Raw genomic sequence first — 16,200 nt, forward strand, 5'->3', positions numbered from 1 at the left:
TAATGCTACTTTGTTCCATAGTGCGAAAACTCCTCACAACACAAAACTTCACAGCATCCGGGTGTACTCACGGAGATGTACCTGGGCAGTATGGGAGGCGCAAGGTTAGGATCGCTGGACATACGTGTGTATCGTGTACGTCTATTCGAAGCGGAGTAAATGTTAGATAGGACGATATGGACTCACGACGTATTTCATAGTTATCCCTGGTTAAATATACTCAAGTCTAAGTGTCAGTTGCGTAAGAAACAATCTACTCGCTTCCTTATGCTCACGATAAGCTGCCCTATCATGAATTCTAAGTACCTGGCCGTCGCATAGAACAAGATCAAAAAGTTGTATTGGTTTCAAACGGCTAGGCACGAAGTTTAGCATCCGGGTGGTCTCATAGGATATCTACTAGCCCTATATATACAGCTAACATTGTCATATCAAAAAAATTCAGTATCTCATTGGGATATTCGGTAGAAGAACGCTAAGTCCACCATTATATTTTGGTAAGCTAAACCCCAAAGCTTGGGCTTCAGTGTAAATACGCAATGCTATCGCAAGAAAGCCTCCCGGAGCCTGCACATGTCGAGGATAGAGTGTTTATGTGTTTATCCGGACCTGGACCTTTAATTTGGAAGACACCAGTAAGTTAGTACATATCGTATCCTATGTTTTGCACCAATTTGTAGAATTGCTTGGCTGTCTTGTTGTCGGCGTGATCGGCAGTTTCGGCGTTGCTCTACAAAGAACCGATCGCCTTCCGGATAATAATCCCAACTCGAGTCTAGCTAATTAGTTCAGGATGTCTGAGAGGAATTCACTAAGTCCTAGCCTTCCTTCCGGAGATCAGATAACCGCCAAACCTCCGGAACTCCAAGAAATAGATATTCTAGTATGAATCTCTGTGCTTCTCCATTTAATACTCGGCGGGGACTGGATCAGATGTAACATCCGCGGCTGTGTTTGGCTTCCCTGAAGCTCCATCGTTGAAAACATTTGTGTAGCGACACCAGATCATAGCAGACTGAAGACGAGAGAAGACGAACTTATCTGGACTCGAAATACGGGATTGGCTTTGTATAATTCATTATGGTAAAACAACTTCACACCGTCAGCAATCAAATACTTAAAGTATGTATCTACCACTCTATAGTGCTATGGGTTGACATGGCAATGCAGCTATCGACATGAAAGCGGTTACCTGTTTCCAATTAATGGCTGGTGTCTACGATCAAAAACGACGGTTTTGAGGCAATTGAACATATTCTATTTCCTCTTGATCATGGCATTCATTTGACCACCGTCTGTCCTTCAGTCGCCCCGTCGCCAGCCATTCCCCTATTAAAGCTGAAGAACCCTAGTAGAGATGTTAGTGTTGGTTTGTCGGATGAGAGCTTAATAAATGCTTTAGAGCCCGAGAAGGTCCGCAAAATTGCAAGAAACTATAGGCTTTATAGTTATAACTTTTTGACTCCTTCCTTGTCTTAATTAAAAGCCAGTTTTATTAAAGTTATATATATTCTTGGATAGAATCTGTATAATAAACAGCGTTAAGTAGTTATACTAGGGCTAAATGTCTATATCTTCTACTTTAAGACAACTCTTATCTCTTGGCTTCCGCTGGAGTATTTTAAACTCCTCTAGCAAGCGTTTAATAAAGTAATCCAAGTTCTTATTAAGTATACTAAATAGACTGTGCTTCGAGTTGCTCGGCCAAGAATACGTGCTCGGAGTCGTTGGTAAAGAACATTAAATTCAGAAATATTAGGTCGGTTTTGGCCATTTGGCCCTTATCGATTTCACAGGCTTTTAAGATGATCTAAGGTGACAGGGGTGGATGGTATGGAGGCTGGTCTGTGTCGTACTGAGGACTCCGAGGAAAGGAGACGCCAAATCGCCGACAAAGCTTGTCCGGGTGACTAGAAAGCATTCAAGGGAAGAGGTCCTGCCACCATATCACTGCGAGGCTGGTCATTATTGTCGTGCTCCAAAATTTGCCTTGGTTCGCTGGATCTGGATAACGCCAGCGACTGCACACCCCATGTTCGTTGATCGCGTTGATCTGGAACGCCATTTTATGCAGCAGGCTCACTTCACGCCACTGGCACTTTTCCGGTATGGAAGGCTCTAAGTGGTGTAGGTTTTATTCAAGGTCACTAACTACTACAATTCGATTTCATGGGTTTATTGTGTTTTGACTAGACATGTTATAGATGCGATACTTACAAACCCATGCTTAACTAAGACTTTCTCAACGCCTCCAGCTTGACAAGCCAACTGGGATGATTAGGTAGCTGCCGTAACGTGGAAGAAAAAGGCTGGTCTTCCAGGAAGAGTGGGCAAATCTTTGGGGTCGCCTTTTTGAAGCCTCAGCAGGTTCTCGATTCTCGCTCGTGAAACCAATATGCCCTGTTCAGAGTATTCGTCGACGTGCTCCTGGAATACCCATAGAGCTGATTTTTCCTCCCAGGATGGCTCACTGCTAATGCGCTTACCAATAAGGACTGCATACTCCTCGTGTGTCCTAGATTTGCCAAATGAAACGACCGTAGATCCCAGGACGCCGTCAAAATCAAAAGCTTGCAACTCAAATTTTTTCTCAGCTCCAGGATCAAGATGAATATTCGCATCTGGAATAAGGGAGTTAATCATGCAGTTTGGTCTATAGGATGGGGGCAAAGGGGTTGGGGGGGGGGGGGGGGTGAAAAAACGAACACTCGGTAAAGTTACTGCCAACCGGCAGTCTCTGCACAATGAAGGTTGACGTTTTGATGGCCGTCTGTGGATGAGAGAATAGCATTGATTAGACTCTCATTGCTGTCAAGACACTGCCAGGTAGGGAGGCCACTCACATAGACTCGTAACTCGAACTCTTTAGCAGGGGGGTACTCGACGGGAGTCTCGGCTTCTTCGGGATCTTTCGCGATCGCTTCGATCTAGAGCAGCTTAGTATCGAGCTCCCTGCATGGATAAAAAAAGCAAGAAATACCTTTTGTTTGATCTTGTCGGTCTCTTTTACTCGAGCTTCCTCCAGTTCTTTTTTCTTATTCACTCCACCATCGTATTTGTTGTCCGGAACTATACAAGCCATTAGGACCAATGGTCTTCAAGTTGATTTGGATGTGAAACTTCCCATTCTTGACCAATTCCTCCAAATCCTTGTATAAACTGAAGTCATGCAAAAGGGACCAGCTCTGAGCCATTATTGTTAGAACTCCCCGGATGGTTGGAGATTTAACCTGACACTCACAAGGCCACTTGCGCGGTCGTAATCAAATGGAGTAAAGTAACCATTAAAGTCAGACAGCGTGGCATATTTGTCCAGCCGTGCGCTAGACCGCAAAGTAATTAGGGCTCTATCTGCGAAACTATCATTGTGCGGGAACACTTACGCGCGAATGTAGCCGTGCGGGTTGGTCCTGGCCTCCTCATAGAATTTGTCGGCCATCTCCTTCAGTTTAAGGAATGTGCTTTCACCGGGCTCGGGGTCCACATGGGGACTCCTGAGCTGACCACCACCCTGCTCAATGACGGTCACACTGATTTCGGAGGATTGCTCGACCCTCTCAGCCGCCCTTCTCATACCGACGCTCGGCTCTACATTGGCCCCGTACATAGAGAAAGCAAGGCTCAGACTAAGCCAACTCAAAGTCAACATTCACCCGGACACCAAAAGCAAACAGATACGCGTAGGAAGGACGGGTGGGGAGAACAACACACTCTGCAGATAATTCATCTTGCTCGGACAGGTTTGTCAAGGTTATCGAGAACCTAGCAAAGAACCTCCCACCATATTTGAAACCTGGAAGGAAGAAATTTTGATTAGAAAATGCGATTCTCAGACATTGAAAATGGATAACTTGTTTACCAGCAATATAACGGTCGCCATAATATTCATTGGGGTCGTTGGTCTCCCGTTCATTGAAAGACGATTTGGGGATAGGACTTTCCTGCTGCTCCGACTCAACTTGAACAATAAAAGTCCAGGTGGATTTTTCGAACTATGCATCTGTGAGCTGACGCTGGGACCATATCATTCCGCGATTGTCTCTTACCGTGCGCTTATTGAGGTATTTGAACCCAGCCTCGCCGCCCTTGTCGATGAGTTTGACGGCAGCACCAGCAGAAAGCTCGAACGACTTGACCAAGCTCCTGTTCGAATTAGCTTATAACTCGTCAAACCCTATCACAATGAAAACACAACTGGTAGTCTCTGATCTCCTCATAATCATATTTCCGGGCATAGGCGCCGCTTGGAGGATCTTGTTCCACGTCCACGCATTCCTGTGTACGGGTTTCCTGGAGGTAAGAATTGAACCTGCATTTTCCCATCATTTGTGCATTAGCCCAAGCTCATGTGGGGGAGAGAAAAAAGGTAAAACGTACCCCTGACCCAAGCGCATTCCTGCATAGAAAGGAACGTATTCAGACATTATGTCGGACAGCGGTAATGCTAGGTTGATTGTGAGTAGAGGTTTGACGCAGTTTGTCGAGCTATAAACTCCGATGTCCAATGTTGACGCAAGGAGTGATGGTATATAAATGGTATATAAACTCTTTAAGCGGAGTGTATATGATAATACAAGTCACTCTCCTGCCGTCTGCCCTTCCAACACCGAACTCGATATAATTATGACCTTTTTGCGGGAGTCCCGGAACGAATCCTGTTTGGTTGCCGCCTCCTTTGATACTACATGCCGATATAATAGGACAGGGACCAATCCATGTAAGTGGATGCGTTACCTTCAGAAATGGCGCAATAGAAAGTTCGAAGAGTTACTTCAGCAATTATGGCCAATCCTCCTTCTTGCTTCATCTTTTGTGCGTGGTTTGAGTGCATGATTCACATGGAAGGCAACGCAGTCGGTCGCCTACAGGGTAGGGTTAATTGAGAGTTTGGCCAGGCAAATCTGCATTTGCATCAGCATGACCAGAGGCGCCGTAACGGTGATGTCCGTTTCCTCTAGACGACACGGTTTGTATTTGTCCATGGAAGTCTGTGTGGATTTGGCTGCTGTGCGAGATAAACCCGGTATAGTCCGAAAGTAAGGGTCTAGATTCCAAATAGGCCAGGTCGATCTAGAAAAGCTCTGGACTGTCAATAAAGAGCGAATCGGTGACTACCTACGTTTTCCTTCCGTGATGGGACTTCTGGGAAACTTACAGAAATGATTGGTTGCTATTGTTGGTATCCTGACTCAAATGCAACCTCCTCATCATCCTGCATACTGCATACTGCATTTGGCACTAACAGTATTCACCCCTGGAGCTCCTTTCAGCTCCAACAGATTATTTGCCTCAATGACCCACTTTCTTTCCTTCTTCTTTTCTTTTGCTTGCACTATCCTCCCGTCAGAAAACGGTATAAACCTCCCACAGCTCTGTTGTCGTCTTCATTTCTCAAGCAAGATTTCTATTACCCTCAGTATTGCCTTCAAATTAAACTACGTACCAGTCATGTCCAACACCCAGGGAGGAAATGGTCCCGACGCGTATGCTCAGTGGATCGGATTCGATATCTACAATTCCTGTCCGGATACCATTCAGGTTAGCGAGGCTTATTTGAAAGAGTAAGTTTATAATTCTTTTGTTTTTTTTTCTTTTTCGGCGCTATGCTAAGAGTTCTGGCATTGAAGTGGCAAGTTCTATCGTTGGAATGACAAAGACATCGAATTGTCATGGGACACGGTCAACCAAACTCGAATCCTACCCAACACGAATAACCTGACCTTCGGCTCTTGTGGCAGAGCCAACGCCGCAGTGGGTACCGAAGGTGAAATTTCTTTCGAAGTTGATGGCAAGACCGTAGCAAAGGTTGAATGGGACTGTCCTTGGACCCCTGGATCAAGGAATTGGGTGACGAGCTCCTCGACAGCGGAGGGTTATGGCATCAGTCATAGGGGCGACAGCCCTACCGGTGCTATTGGTACTGTTAACTTCGAAATATATAGGACCTAGTCATTCTCTATTGCAGGTCCTGGTACTCCAAGCTCGCTTATCAATCTGGAAGGCCATAATGAAGTGGAACTCTGAGACATATGTGTCGCTCGATCTTGGATTTCCCAATCTGTACATCCGATAGGGAGGTGCAATAGCCGGGCAGCCTCAACAAAGCTAGCAAATAAACCCAGACTCATTGCGGGGAAAGCCAAGTAACTCATCGTTATGCTTCTAACATAAAACATCTCTTTTTCTCATTGCCATTCGCATTTAGCAGTCCGTGTTCGCTCCTAAAGGGGCGAGCCTCGTTGTCCGAGAAATGATAAAGGGGTAGAAGAATGAATCGGTCATAGTTTGAAGCTCTCTTCCTCTTCAAAGTCCACTTGAACATAATACAAGCTGAACTTGAGTTGTAGCTGAAAGCTGCATGTATCAACTGCAGTAGCGCCTTTTGTGGGCACACAGACCCTACAATTTCCCCAACCTTTCAGCTAGCCACCACGGAGCCATCTCCCTCATGAAGGATTTCCACATTTTTTGCCTTGCTCTTTTTGGATTTCGCTTCCATTCTGGCCGCGTTTCCTATCTTTTCACATATACTTTACGTATCCGTCTATTCGAGGTTGCCTTTTTTTTTTTTTTTTTTTTTTTCCTGTCCTGCAAGGGAAGTAATGTGTAACCTCAAGCAAGACCAAAAAGTGAGAGGGGTGATTTTTCGAAGATGGAAATCAAATCTATGTAACGCATATGCAAGAATGCGGGGCTTGCAGCTTTATTTTCTAGGAGGCCATTTGAGAGAGACTACTCTGTTCAATTCCCTAGACAGACTCTCTATGCAGTTTCGATCACAAACAATGCCCATTGCCTACCTACATTCATTCCCATGTTAAGGCTATGCCTCCGCCAATGCATCGTATTATGGAGCAGTTCACTGCAGTAGTCGTGATGACAGTCGCATAGATGTAACATTCCGAAATTTATATAGAGAAGGATTAGGTAGTGATTGGCGAGATAAACAGAAGATCCAAGTCATATGAGCGATGGCTACCAAATGTATGGCGCGCCACCAGATAGAAAGGGACAATGGTAGGAAGATATCACAGTGCGAATTCCTGAGACCGTAATGCCCAGGTCCATCTAGAAATTGATGTTATAGTCATTAAGAGGAGACATGGAAACATCAGCTGGCATGATTGGCGACTTTAACACAAGCCCGAAAGAATTTACGAACGGACACTGAATGAGCTCAATTGAGCGTTGCATGATACGATGAAAAGGCATTGGTGCTCAATTAGCATGTAGCGGTAGCATTCTGGATTGTAGAGAATAGAGAGTATCACAGGGGTTATTGATTGTTGAATCCAATCCTTCGGTCAAAGCTCGATTATAATATCTTCATCAGTCCCCAGTTCAGCCCCAACAGCAACTACATCTAGCCAATCAGGCACTGAGTGGTCAAGTAAGCCTCGTTGCTGGGATTTCCTCCAGCCGCATCCAACAAACCTTCTGTCACTCTGGCGATGAAACATTACGGCGCAAAATCTAGGGAGTCTTTGGTACACACGTTGCTTATAAAACTCTGGCAAATGCACACCCCGAACGCCAGCAGCATTACCATAGTTAACTGCTATCCTCTGAGTACCCAGGGTGCCACCAGTGTATGGAACAATGCGAGTGAGTGGGAATTCTTCCAGCTGCGTATTGCCGCAGTTAGGAGCCAGATTAACGCCTCGGATAATACTGACATGGTGGAGATAATTTCTGGTAATCTGAGGGGGAGCACTGCCCTATTGAGTCACTGTAGTTAAGGTACGGACGGAGGTTTGCTTGGCCTATGAGACTTCCTTCTTACCAACTTCGCTTTTGTTATTTTGGTGCCCCAGTGCGGTGTTTGCTGCTAGTTGAATATCCCCTTTGGTAAAGCGCGTTCCGTCTACTACGTGAGCGGTTAGAAGTCATTATGCGCCAAAGCATGGGTCATTAACATGGAAGAATTATTAAGACCCAGCTAACTGCAAGTCACCTCATCTCTTGCTAAGTTGGTATTTGTCTTGGCCTCCCCGTTGCCAGCCATTCCCCTATTAAAGCTGAAGAATCCCCGTAGAGATATTTGTGTTGGTCTGTCGGATGGGAGCTTAATAAATGCTTTGGAGCCCGAGAAGGGCCGCAAAATTGCAAGCTTTCTTCTTAATTTACAAGATACCTCCAGTCTCCCGGATTATACGTTGCTTATAAATAATCTCTCTTAGGAAATCCCTCTTATTATCTATTTTAATCCCTATCTAAGTAAGATAGATAATTCTTTTGGAATCTAGGTGACGGTAAAACTACTGGGAAGGAGAGAAAATGGCGTATATTTACGCTGCTATAGTAACTCCGTCCTACTCTTCGAACTTCTAGTTGGTCGACTTAACCGGCCTGCTGTGGAATCTCAGGGGAATGGGGCGCAGGGAGCTATTGTATCGGCTACAGGCTCATCGGGTGCCTAATTAGGAAGTAGATGTCATCGGTGGAAACACCAGGAATCAACGTATCTCGACCAACTGAGCTTATTGCATTCCTACCTATATCATTCTATAACCCTCAGGGTGCTTGACTATCTAAAGGCTGCCGCTGGTATCCCTGCACCCAAGCCGGCTGCGGGATATAAGTTAGTGTTTTCATAACACGATCTCTTATTATCTCTACGCTGTACTATCCGGATTCCACTCTTTCCTTTATAATGGAGGATTTATCCCGCCGTCTATTCAATAGATTCAGAGTCAGGTGAAGGTAATATTTGTGGGAAAATAGCTCGGTTCCCTGGCAACACGTTATTTAGTTCATGGGAGCAAGCAATGTTTTCTGGGAATATGTGACGATGTCCTGGGAGTATGGGAGGGACTCACGTTGATAGTGGACGTAATTGCCTTAGGTATCAGGATATTCTCCTCTTGCTGAAGGGGAACATGTCAGCATACATGTGTCGAGTGTTATGAAGTTGGCGCAGGGGTGCAACTCCCGGCACAATCTCCCTCGATCATTTTTCATTCTGCATATTCTGAGCCCTGGACTGTTGGGGACGACTCTGAAGATGCTGCGGCGCAACTAGTGGAGGGACTGCCGCACTATCCAATTACCAGCAGCCAGAGTTTACAAAACACCTTAGATCGCCAACGAGAAGCACTTCAGCAAGACAAATCCCGTGGTCAGTATCTCGCTTTTACAGCTGTCCCCATGGCCGAATTCTCCAGACTGAGTGGTGATCGGTCGCCAGTAAGCAAGTACAGTTGATTCTCTTATAACGCAGAAACTGGAACCTTGGCCGCGAAAGTCATGTCGGCTCCTGAACACGGAATCGCAGCAAAAGCATTCGAATTGCTTATCTCTCTTGAGCTGGTTTCCATGAACTTGGAAGATCATGTGGACCTTCTCGGTTCAACGACAGTTACGATAGGGAGTTGGAAAAAAGAAGCTGATTTCTGCTGGGCTCCTGCTTCGAAGGCTACGGCCCTAAGTTTTGTGGTCGAGGTAGGTCTATCGGAGTCCGCTCGGAACCTACCTCTTGATGCTCGAGGATGGTTAGAGACCTGTACCTCATCAGTGAAACTTGTCGTCACTATTGGTATCAATCGGGCAAATCCTGAGGTCATATTACACCGATGGGAATTGTGCCCCGAGAATATCGTCTCCTTACAAGATCTTCCTCTCTCTCAGCCCGTCGCACTACAACCCTTAAATTATCTCGGACGAACAACACAACATTGGTTACCGGAGAATCCTACGTAGATAGCACAACTGCGACTACTACACAGCTGGGTCTATCATTTGAGAAGGTAGTTGGCCATCCTCCAAATCCACCTCTGGAGAGGGATCTCGTAATTTCCGAGCCAAAGCTCAGGGATTTTGCAGAATGATTTGGAGGAAACAAGGTTTCGTATAATTCGGGCTAGATTGCTGATGATGTCTCACATGGCACGATGCCATGCGGATGAGATCGAGGACGACACCGAGCTTGTGGAGAGAACCTGAACGACGTCAAGATCGAGTGCGCCATAAGGCGGCAAGTATAATATTTAACCCCTGCCTCGAAGCACAACTGCTTAACTCGCACGGAGTAATGGAAAGATACGTTATCCATCACGAGCACGGATTTCGGTTCCGGCTATCTCCCACAGTACAGGAGAAGCTACTTAATAAAGTCCTCAAAGAGTACAGCATCAGTTTGAACCCTTGAAGATATAAGACAGAATAATACTACCTTAAGTATATACCGGCAGGATCTGGTAGCGTTCACCCCGATAAATTCTAGCTGGCCTCACACTAAGCGGAGTCTAACCTATCCGTCTATATTCTAGCCGTTATTACATCCAGGCTCGTCCACATAAACGAGAAGATACAAATATAACTTGGAAAGTTATATGCCAGAGCCTACAGGGAGCTACGGCGGCAACCACGTGACCTGACCACAACACCATGGATGGAATCTTTAGACCTTGGGACCACCAATCCCACACATGAGCATCTATACCAGCTCTATCAGTATATATTAATAGCAGTCTCGCAAAAGAGGATTCTGTTCTGTCAGGCTGAGCCGGTAAGAATACCACTGAGCTACAAAAAGACGCCATGACATCTAGTTGTAACTTCAGACGTATATTAGTGCTCAGTAGTATTATTACCAGTACCTGCTTAGTCCGACACGGGTTCTTTTACTTTTTAATCAAGTTTTCTTTTTCGTCCAGCCTTCCTGGGCAAGGGCGCGTTTAATGCTGGATAGTGATGGTAAATCTTAAATTTAACCCATAGAAAAACAGCCATCCTATCAGTATACAGGCTGGGTTTCTCGGTGAGGTGATTATAAAGGGCGTCAAGCATCGGGCGAGTGATACTCGGTAGCCGGCCTGCATGAACTAGGAGAGCTAGTGCCGTAACAACCGCATGTTCTTGCGGATATTTGGAATAGAACGCTTACTATATTTTGTAATCTATAATATTTGTGACGTAGTTAACTAGTCTCTGCGAAGTATTATATGAACCATAAGTTCGCGCTACCAGGACCAAGGTTCCATGCCATTTTGTATTCTGTTGTAGTTTACAATTCTTGGCGGGGTGTGCAGAATGGTGCTGCAGAACATATATGATGGGACGTTGAGCAGCGGCTGGAGGTTGGGAGTTACCGGCAGTGGTCATTTTCAGCGTCAATTTCACAGATCCTCGCATTCTAGGTGTAAAAGAAAGGGCAGGACTTAAGTATCTAAGTACTGTTTATTATATCTTTGTACCAACAACAACTACATCGGTACTTCATCAGCGGTACTTCCACCGGAATGCCATCCGATAGCCGATATCATCATGATTGGCGTCACTGCACCATCCCCGCATCAAACGGCGTTATCGACCGGCAAGGTTCCCGAACATACAGCTCCACCGCAGCTTCAGGGTAGCTTGCGTGTATATAAGACCAGATCGAGCTCTTCGAACGGTGCGTTATAGACGGAGAAGCAGATGCACATCAGATAGCTATCATGGTTCCCAAATCCAAGCCCGTTATTATTGTCGGAGGCGGTGCCTTCGGCCTCTCAACTGCCCTCGAGCTATCTCGGAATGGATACAGCAACATCTCGGTCTTTGAACAGGATGACCGGATCCCCCCTCGTTACTCGGCCGCCAATGATTTGAATAAGATCGTGCGAGCTGAGTATGAAGATCCGTTCTACACCGATTTGACCATGGTGAGTAGCTCCAGAATCCATCCCTCGCGTCAATTAACCCCGAGATAGGAAGCGATCGCCGCCTGGAAAACGCCTCTCTTCGCCCCCCACTTCCATCAAACGGGTTTCCTGCATTGTGTCTCGGGCGAAGCGCCCGAGCGAGCCGTTGCGACGCTGAAGCGATTCCAAGCATCCGCCAACCGCCATGCTCAATTGAAACCGCATGTCGTTCCCCTCGACTGCGAGAACGTCATCCGTCCACTGTTCTGGCAGTACAATGGACAATTTCCTGGGTGGAATGGTTATCTGAATCGCTTTGACGGGTATGCGCACTCCGGAAATGCCTTGAAAGCCGTATACCACGAGACACAAAAGACGGGTGTCCGCTTCTTCCTGGGGGAGCACGGTGCGGTGGCAGAAGTAGTGTACAAGGATGGTAAGAGCATTGGCATCCGCACGAGGAACGGCCGATTCCACGGGGCAGAGCTGGTCATCGTAGCTGCGGGTGCTGCGGCAGCCAAGCTGGTGCCGACCATCGGGGCCCAAGTCGTTGCCAAATCCTGGTCGGTCGCACACGTCCATCTCACAGAAGAGGAGACGTCCGCTCTGCGAGGCATTCCCGTCACCTATGCGCGAGACCTTGGCTTCTTTTTTGAGCCCGACCCAGTGACCAGACTGCTGAAGCTGTGTCCCATGGGCGGCGGATATGTCAACACGGATCCCACCACGGGCGTATCCCATGCGCCGGACTCCTTCTCGTCCAGTGGATTCGTGCCCCCCGAGGATGAATCCAAGATTCGGCGGTTGCTCGCACAGACACTCCCCAGTTTAGCCGATCGGCCGCTCGTCAAGAAGTCGTTGTGCTGGTTTGCGGACACAAGTGACTCGGACTTCATCGTTGACTACGTCCCGAATACGGCATCGTCGGTCATTGTATTGTCGGGTGACTCAGGACATGGCTTCAAGATGTTCCCTCTAGTGGGTAGCTGGGTAAAGGACCTTTTGGAGGCACCAAACCAGCGACAATCCGTGGCTCGCTGGCGCTGGAAGCAACCCAAACCCAGCGACGAGAAATGGGGAGACGATGTCAGCTGGAGGTTGGGGGCAACTAGGGAATTTCGCGATGTTCAGCCGGGACAATCGAAGCTGTGATAGGGTTTTGTCATCCATACTGAGCGGGTCACTTCACTTTGACGGAGAATTTTTGGGTTGTTCGAACATATAGGTATGTGCAGGGAAAGAAGGCTGTAGAGCATATACATCCATTTTGCACAATGTATCTCGAACTAGACGTTTGTGTCCCAATGCAAATGCGGTCGCCACACAGACCCCACAGCAGCTACCTCTTGAGTAGAGATGCCATCTAATCTGGAGAATAAGATATCCAATTGATATCGACCTCATCCAAGTGTTGTCCATAGACGACTGTTTCAGGGTATTGTTTGGCACGTTTTCCCGACCGTGACCAGTCACGTGGGTCGGCAAGAATGACCGACTATTTGCTTCCTTTCTCTCTCCTTTCACTTTTAAGTGATTCTTCCAGTGCCACACCTCACAAACTACTTCATCATCCTACTGATCCTTATACTTCCAGATTATTAAACCTACCAGATGTGATTCTCAGTCACGGCATGAGCGATCCAGTCAACATCGCCCGTATCGATGGACTCCGCGACCGCCATGATTTCCGCCGTCGTCAAACCGTGGTTTGCATTCGATACCTCCGAAACCCCAAACACCCGGCTAGCATCAGGAGTGGGTGGGGACGGTAGCCGGGAAGTCACTCCATCGGGCGCTCTCTTTCGAGCCGATTCTGGACCGTGCGCGAGTCGATCAGTCGCCAGGTGGTTCAGCATTCCGGCGAGTTGCTGCAACTCGGACTTGCGAAACCCAGCGATCAGATTCCCGCGGGAGATCATTTCATCACAGATTAGGATGCTCTGATGTAGCCAGGTGGTCCCGTCGTCGAGGAGGGGCGCGTCGGCTACAGGGGCCGTGATGAGAACGACGGCGGAGATAAACGTGGATTCGAGGTCAAACGGGAGGAAACTGTCTGGAAATCGGTCAGCTGGGCCTTTAGATTGGTATCCTTGAAGGCTGCCCACCTAGGAGGTTCTGCTGCTGGAGAACCGTCAGGATATTTAAGATTTGCTGTGCGGAGTCGATGCAGACCTGCATCAGCTTGCGCACGTTGGCCGACGAGTTCAGGCACTCGAGAGAGCTGTCGGCCGACTGGATCCGCATCTTCAAAAAGCAGAACAACACCGGTCGGGTTGCAAGAACGATGCACTGTATGCGGTCAGGCGCAGTTCTTGACTAAAAACGTGGGGTCAAGGGGCCAAACCTGATGGTAGAGTAGATGCAGGTGCGCCGACAATCGCGACACGCCGCTGATCGAGGACTCGTCCAACCGCAAGCCGTAGCATTTTCGGAGCTCACTGACCAACTCCGCCGCGCTCGCTAGGGCAGTTTTGGTTCGTAGCAGGAAATTTCGGTTTAGGCGCCCGTCCGGTCCATACACACCTAGACCTGTTAGTTAAGGACCGATCATGCTCTCAAGGGGTGACCTACTACTGTTGATCTCGTCCATAATCTGGCACACCTTGATTTGCATGCTGAGCGCGATACCTTTTTGAGGTGACCCTGGGAAATAAGGAAGCTGATGATGGAGCTGATCGTCCCGGATGGACTGCGGCAGCCCCATCAACGAGGTCATCTGGCGGTCGAGGATGTAAATCGTCCACCAAATTCGCCGACATCGCTGGACCAGCGCGTCCCCCAGGTGTTCCTCCGACATGTCGGTGTGCATTCCCTGAGCCAGGGCAATCCGAACTGCTTGGCCGATCTACACGGTCAACGACGGCGCCGCAGGACGTAGGGGTCAGGTCAGCTGCTTACATAGTTATGCGCCGAGTTACGAAAGTCGAGCGACTGCAGATAGAGGGCGATGCAGCAGAGGATCTCGGTGGCGACAATGGGATCTCGGCTGAGGTGCGTGGCGTCCGGCAGCAGCTGCAACGCCTTGGTAAAGAATTCACAGCCGGCCGGCCGACTGCCTTGGTTTCGCTGTACGACAAACGCCTTTCCAAACGCCAGAATGAGCAAGTAGTGGATATACCATAAGCCCGAATGCGCCATCTGATGTTCAGGACTCTCGTAGAAGGTGTATAGTCCTCCCATGAATGTTTCTTCGTCGAAGAGGTGGAATAACTGGCCCGCATGGAACTTGACAGCATTGATGAGGTAGATGGAGAAATCGAGAGGCGGCGCCATAGGCATGTCCTGACTGGCGGTTGTCCTCGTTCCATCCCAGCCCAAATCATACGCAGAGCCGTCAAAGTAGAGACTCCCTGTGGGGAGCGGCGAGTTGTAGAGGTGCTCATGCGTCATGCTCAATATCTTCCGCGCAAAGGACCAGTTGGACGAGGTTCCTAGGTAGACTAATTCACGCTTGAGTCGGCCCCGTCGTCAGGGCGAAAAGCGAACCACTTACAGATTCGGCCAGATGCTGCAGCCATGAAGGTGGATGGACCCGATGAGAGTGGATTCGTCAACTGTGATGCGCCTTCGAGATTCTGACTCCATTCCGCTTCCCCTTCGACGGCCGTGTCGTCGCCTAGAAGGAACCGGTTGGTGTCCCGTATATGTACCACTGGGGGCGAGGCCTTACCTTCGGGAGGATGGAGCACGTCCTGCTCCATACTCCGGGGGCTGAATACTTCATCTCCGCCTCCTCTTAGTAGCGCAATCTTTTTGTGTAGGTCTTCGATGTACCTGAGTCCTCCATGTCAGCATGGTCTGCTAGAGTAGAAACACGGGGGAGCATCACCCCCGAGTGACCAGAATCTTCTGGTCCCGGTCATCAAACGTGCAGGTTAATTTCCGTTTACTACAAGTGTCGCACGGCTGCGAACCCGAGCATTTGATCTTCTGTCTCCGGCATCTCTGACAGCTGGATGCGTCTAATTATTATGTGTGATGTGGTAAATCTCACTTGGGGGAACTCACGCATTGGACGAGCGTTTCTTGATGCGATGCGATCCATCCATGGCTTTGGAGGAGGTCCTGGGCTTGGAGGATACCATGATGGCATTGCTCTGTTCTTCTTCCTAACGCTCTTGACGAGAACCGATATCCAGCCAAAACACAATGGGCTTTCGAGATCCACCAGAATGCGGGGTAACAAGATGCACGGAAGTGGGTCTGGATATCATCTCCTTATCTGGTATTCCAATCCTGTCCTGTATCTTGAGGCTATATTCCCTTTGATAGCCCAAGACCGGCTTCCCATCCGAGAGATTCTAGAGCAACGGAAGTCATGCCGACACGACAAGGTAGAGAGGAGACTAATACTATCAATTATTACGTCGATCCATATAGAAAAGGGAGGGGATATCAATGCTCTTATACTACACTACATCGCTAATAGGGTTTAGAACCCCAAAGTACCCGGAAAGCGACCGTGGTGGGACTTGCAAGTCTATCGTAGTTGGCTGTCAACCAAAAGGCCGTAATACCAGGTCTAGGAGGGATGATTACTTTGTGGGCTTTCGTCTTGGCCTTTATATCGCAGGGA

At 48.1% G+C, this 16,200-nt stretch overlaps 5 protein-coding genes across 5 annotated transcripts; 3 read left to right on the forward strand and 2 right to left on the reverse strand.

Moving 5' to 3' along the window:
- Positions 1-2,277: 2,277 nt before the first annotated feature.
- BDW43DRAFT_310556 (uncharacterized protein) lies at positions 2,278-4,424 on the reverse strand (the record flags this gene model as incomplete). Its single annotated transcript, XM_032046966.1, has 12 exons — positions 2,278-2,621; positions 2,707-2,770; positions 2,844-2,927; positions 2,981-3,069; positions 3,161-3,185; positions 3,242-3,323; positions 3,384-3,626; positions 3,712-3,793; positions 3,860-3,992; positions 4,047-4,143; positions 4,196-4,309; positions 4,378-4,424. 12 exons carry the CDS (start codon positions 4,422-4,424, stop codon positions 2,278-2,280), a joined length of 1,404 nt encoding a protein of 467 aa, XP_031901037.1.
- Positions 4,425-5,448: 1,024 nt separating this feature from the next.
- BDW43DRAFT_310557 (aegerolysin type hemolysin) lies at positions 5,449-5,949 on the forward strand (the record flags this gene model as incomplete). Its single annotated transcript, XM_032046967.1, has 2 exons — positions 5,449-5,561; positions 5,628-5,949. The coding sequence occupies 2 exons, from the start codon at positions 5,449-5,451 to the stop codon at positions 5,947-5,949; spliced, it is 435 nt and encodes a 144-aa protein (XP_031901038.1).
- A 3,297-nt stretch (positions 5,950-9,246) lies between these two features.
- On the forward strand, positions 9,247-9,699 carry BDW43DRAFT_310558 (uncharacterized protein; the record flags this gene model as incomplete). Its single annotated transcript, XM_032046968.1, has 1 exon — positions 9,247-9,699. The coding sequence occupies one exon, from the start codon at positions 9,247-9,249 to the stop codon at positions 9,697-9,699; it is 453 nt and encodes a 150-aa protein (XP_031901039.1).
- A 1,647-nt stretch (positions 9,700-11,346) lies between these two features.
- BDW43DRAFT_65177 (NAD(P)/FAD-dependent oxidoreductase) lies at positions 11,347-12,944 on the forward strand. The gene is made up of 2 exons (XM_032050340.1): positions 11,347-11,645; positions 11,694-12,944. The coding sequence occupies exons 1-2, from the start codon at positions 11,439-11,441 to the stop codon at positions 12,774-12,776; spliced, it is 1,290 nt and encodes a 429-aa protein (XP_031901040.1). The 5' UTR covers positions 11,347-11,438; the 3' UTR covers positions 12,777-12,944.
- Positions 12,945-13,228: 284 nt separating this feature from the next.
- On the reverse strand, positions 13,229-15,709 carry BDW43DRAFT_299862 (Zn(II)2Cys6 transcription factor; the record flags this gene model as incomplete). Its single annotated transcript, XM_032044796.1, has 9 exons — positions 13,229-13,677; positions 13,730-13,913; positions 13,969-14,147; positions 14,196-14,469; positions 14,523-15,064; positions 15,118-15,240; positions 15,295-15,398; positions 15,454-15,576; positions 15,633-15,709. 9 exons carry the CDS (start codon positions 15,707-15,709, stop codon positions 13,229-13,231), a joined length of 2,055 nt encoding a protein of 684 aa, XP_031901041.1.
- Between the last annotated feature and the right edge of the window lie 491 nt (positions 15,710-16,200).

This window comes from Aspergillus alliaceus, assembly GCF_009176365.1.
Source record: "Aspergillus alliaceus strain CBS 536.65 unplaced genomic scaffold BDW43scaffold_18, whole genome shotgun sequence".
Classification (NCBI taxonomy): Eukaryota; Fungi; Ascomycota; class Eurotiomycetes; order Eurotiales; family Aspergillaceae; genus Aspergillus; species Aspergillus alliaceus.

What these genes read in the sequence shown, in the direction of transcription:
- BDW43DRAFT_65177 (XM_032050340.1), top strand. Translation starts at nt 11,439, where the DNA reads ATGGTTCCCAAATCCAAGCCCGTTATTATTGTCGGAGGCGGTGCCTTC. An exon ending in TCTACACCGATTTGACCATG is followed by an intron (nt 11,646 to 11,693) that starts GTGAGTAGCTCC and finishes ACCCCGAGATAG; the next exon opens with GAAGCGATCGCCGCCTGGAA.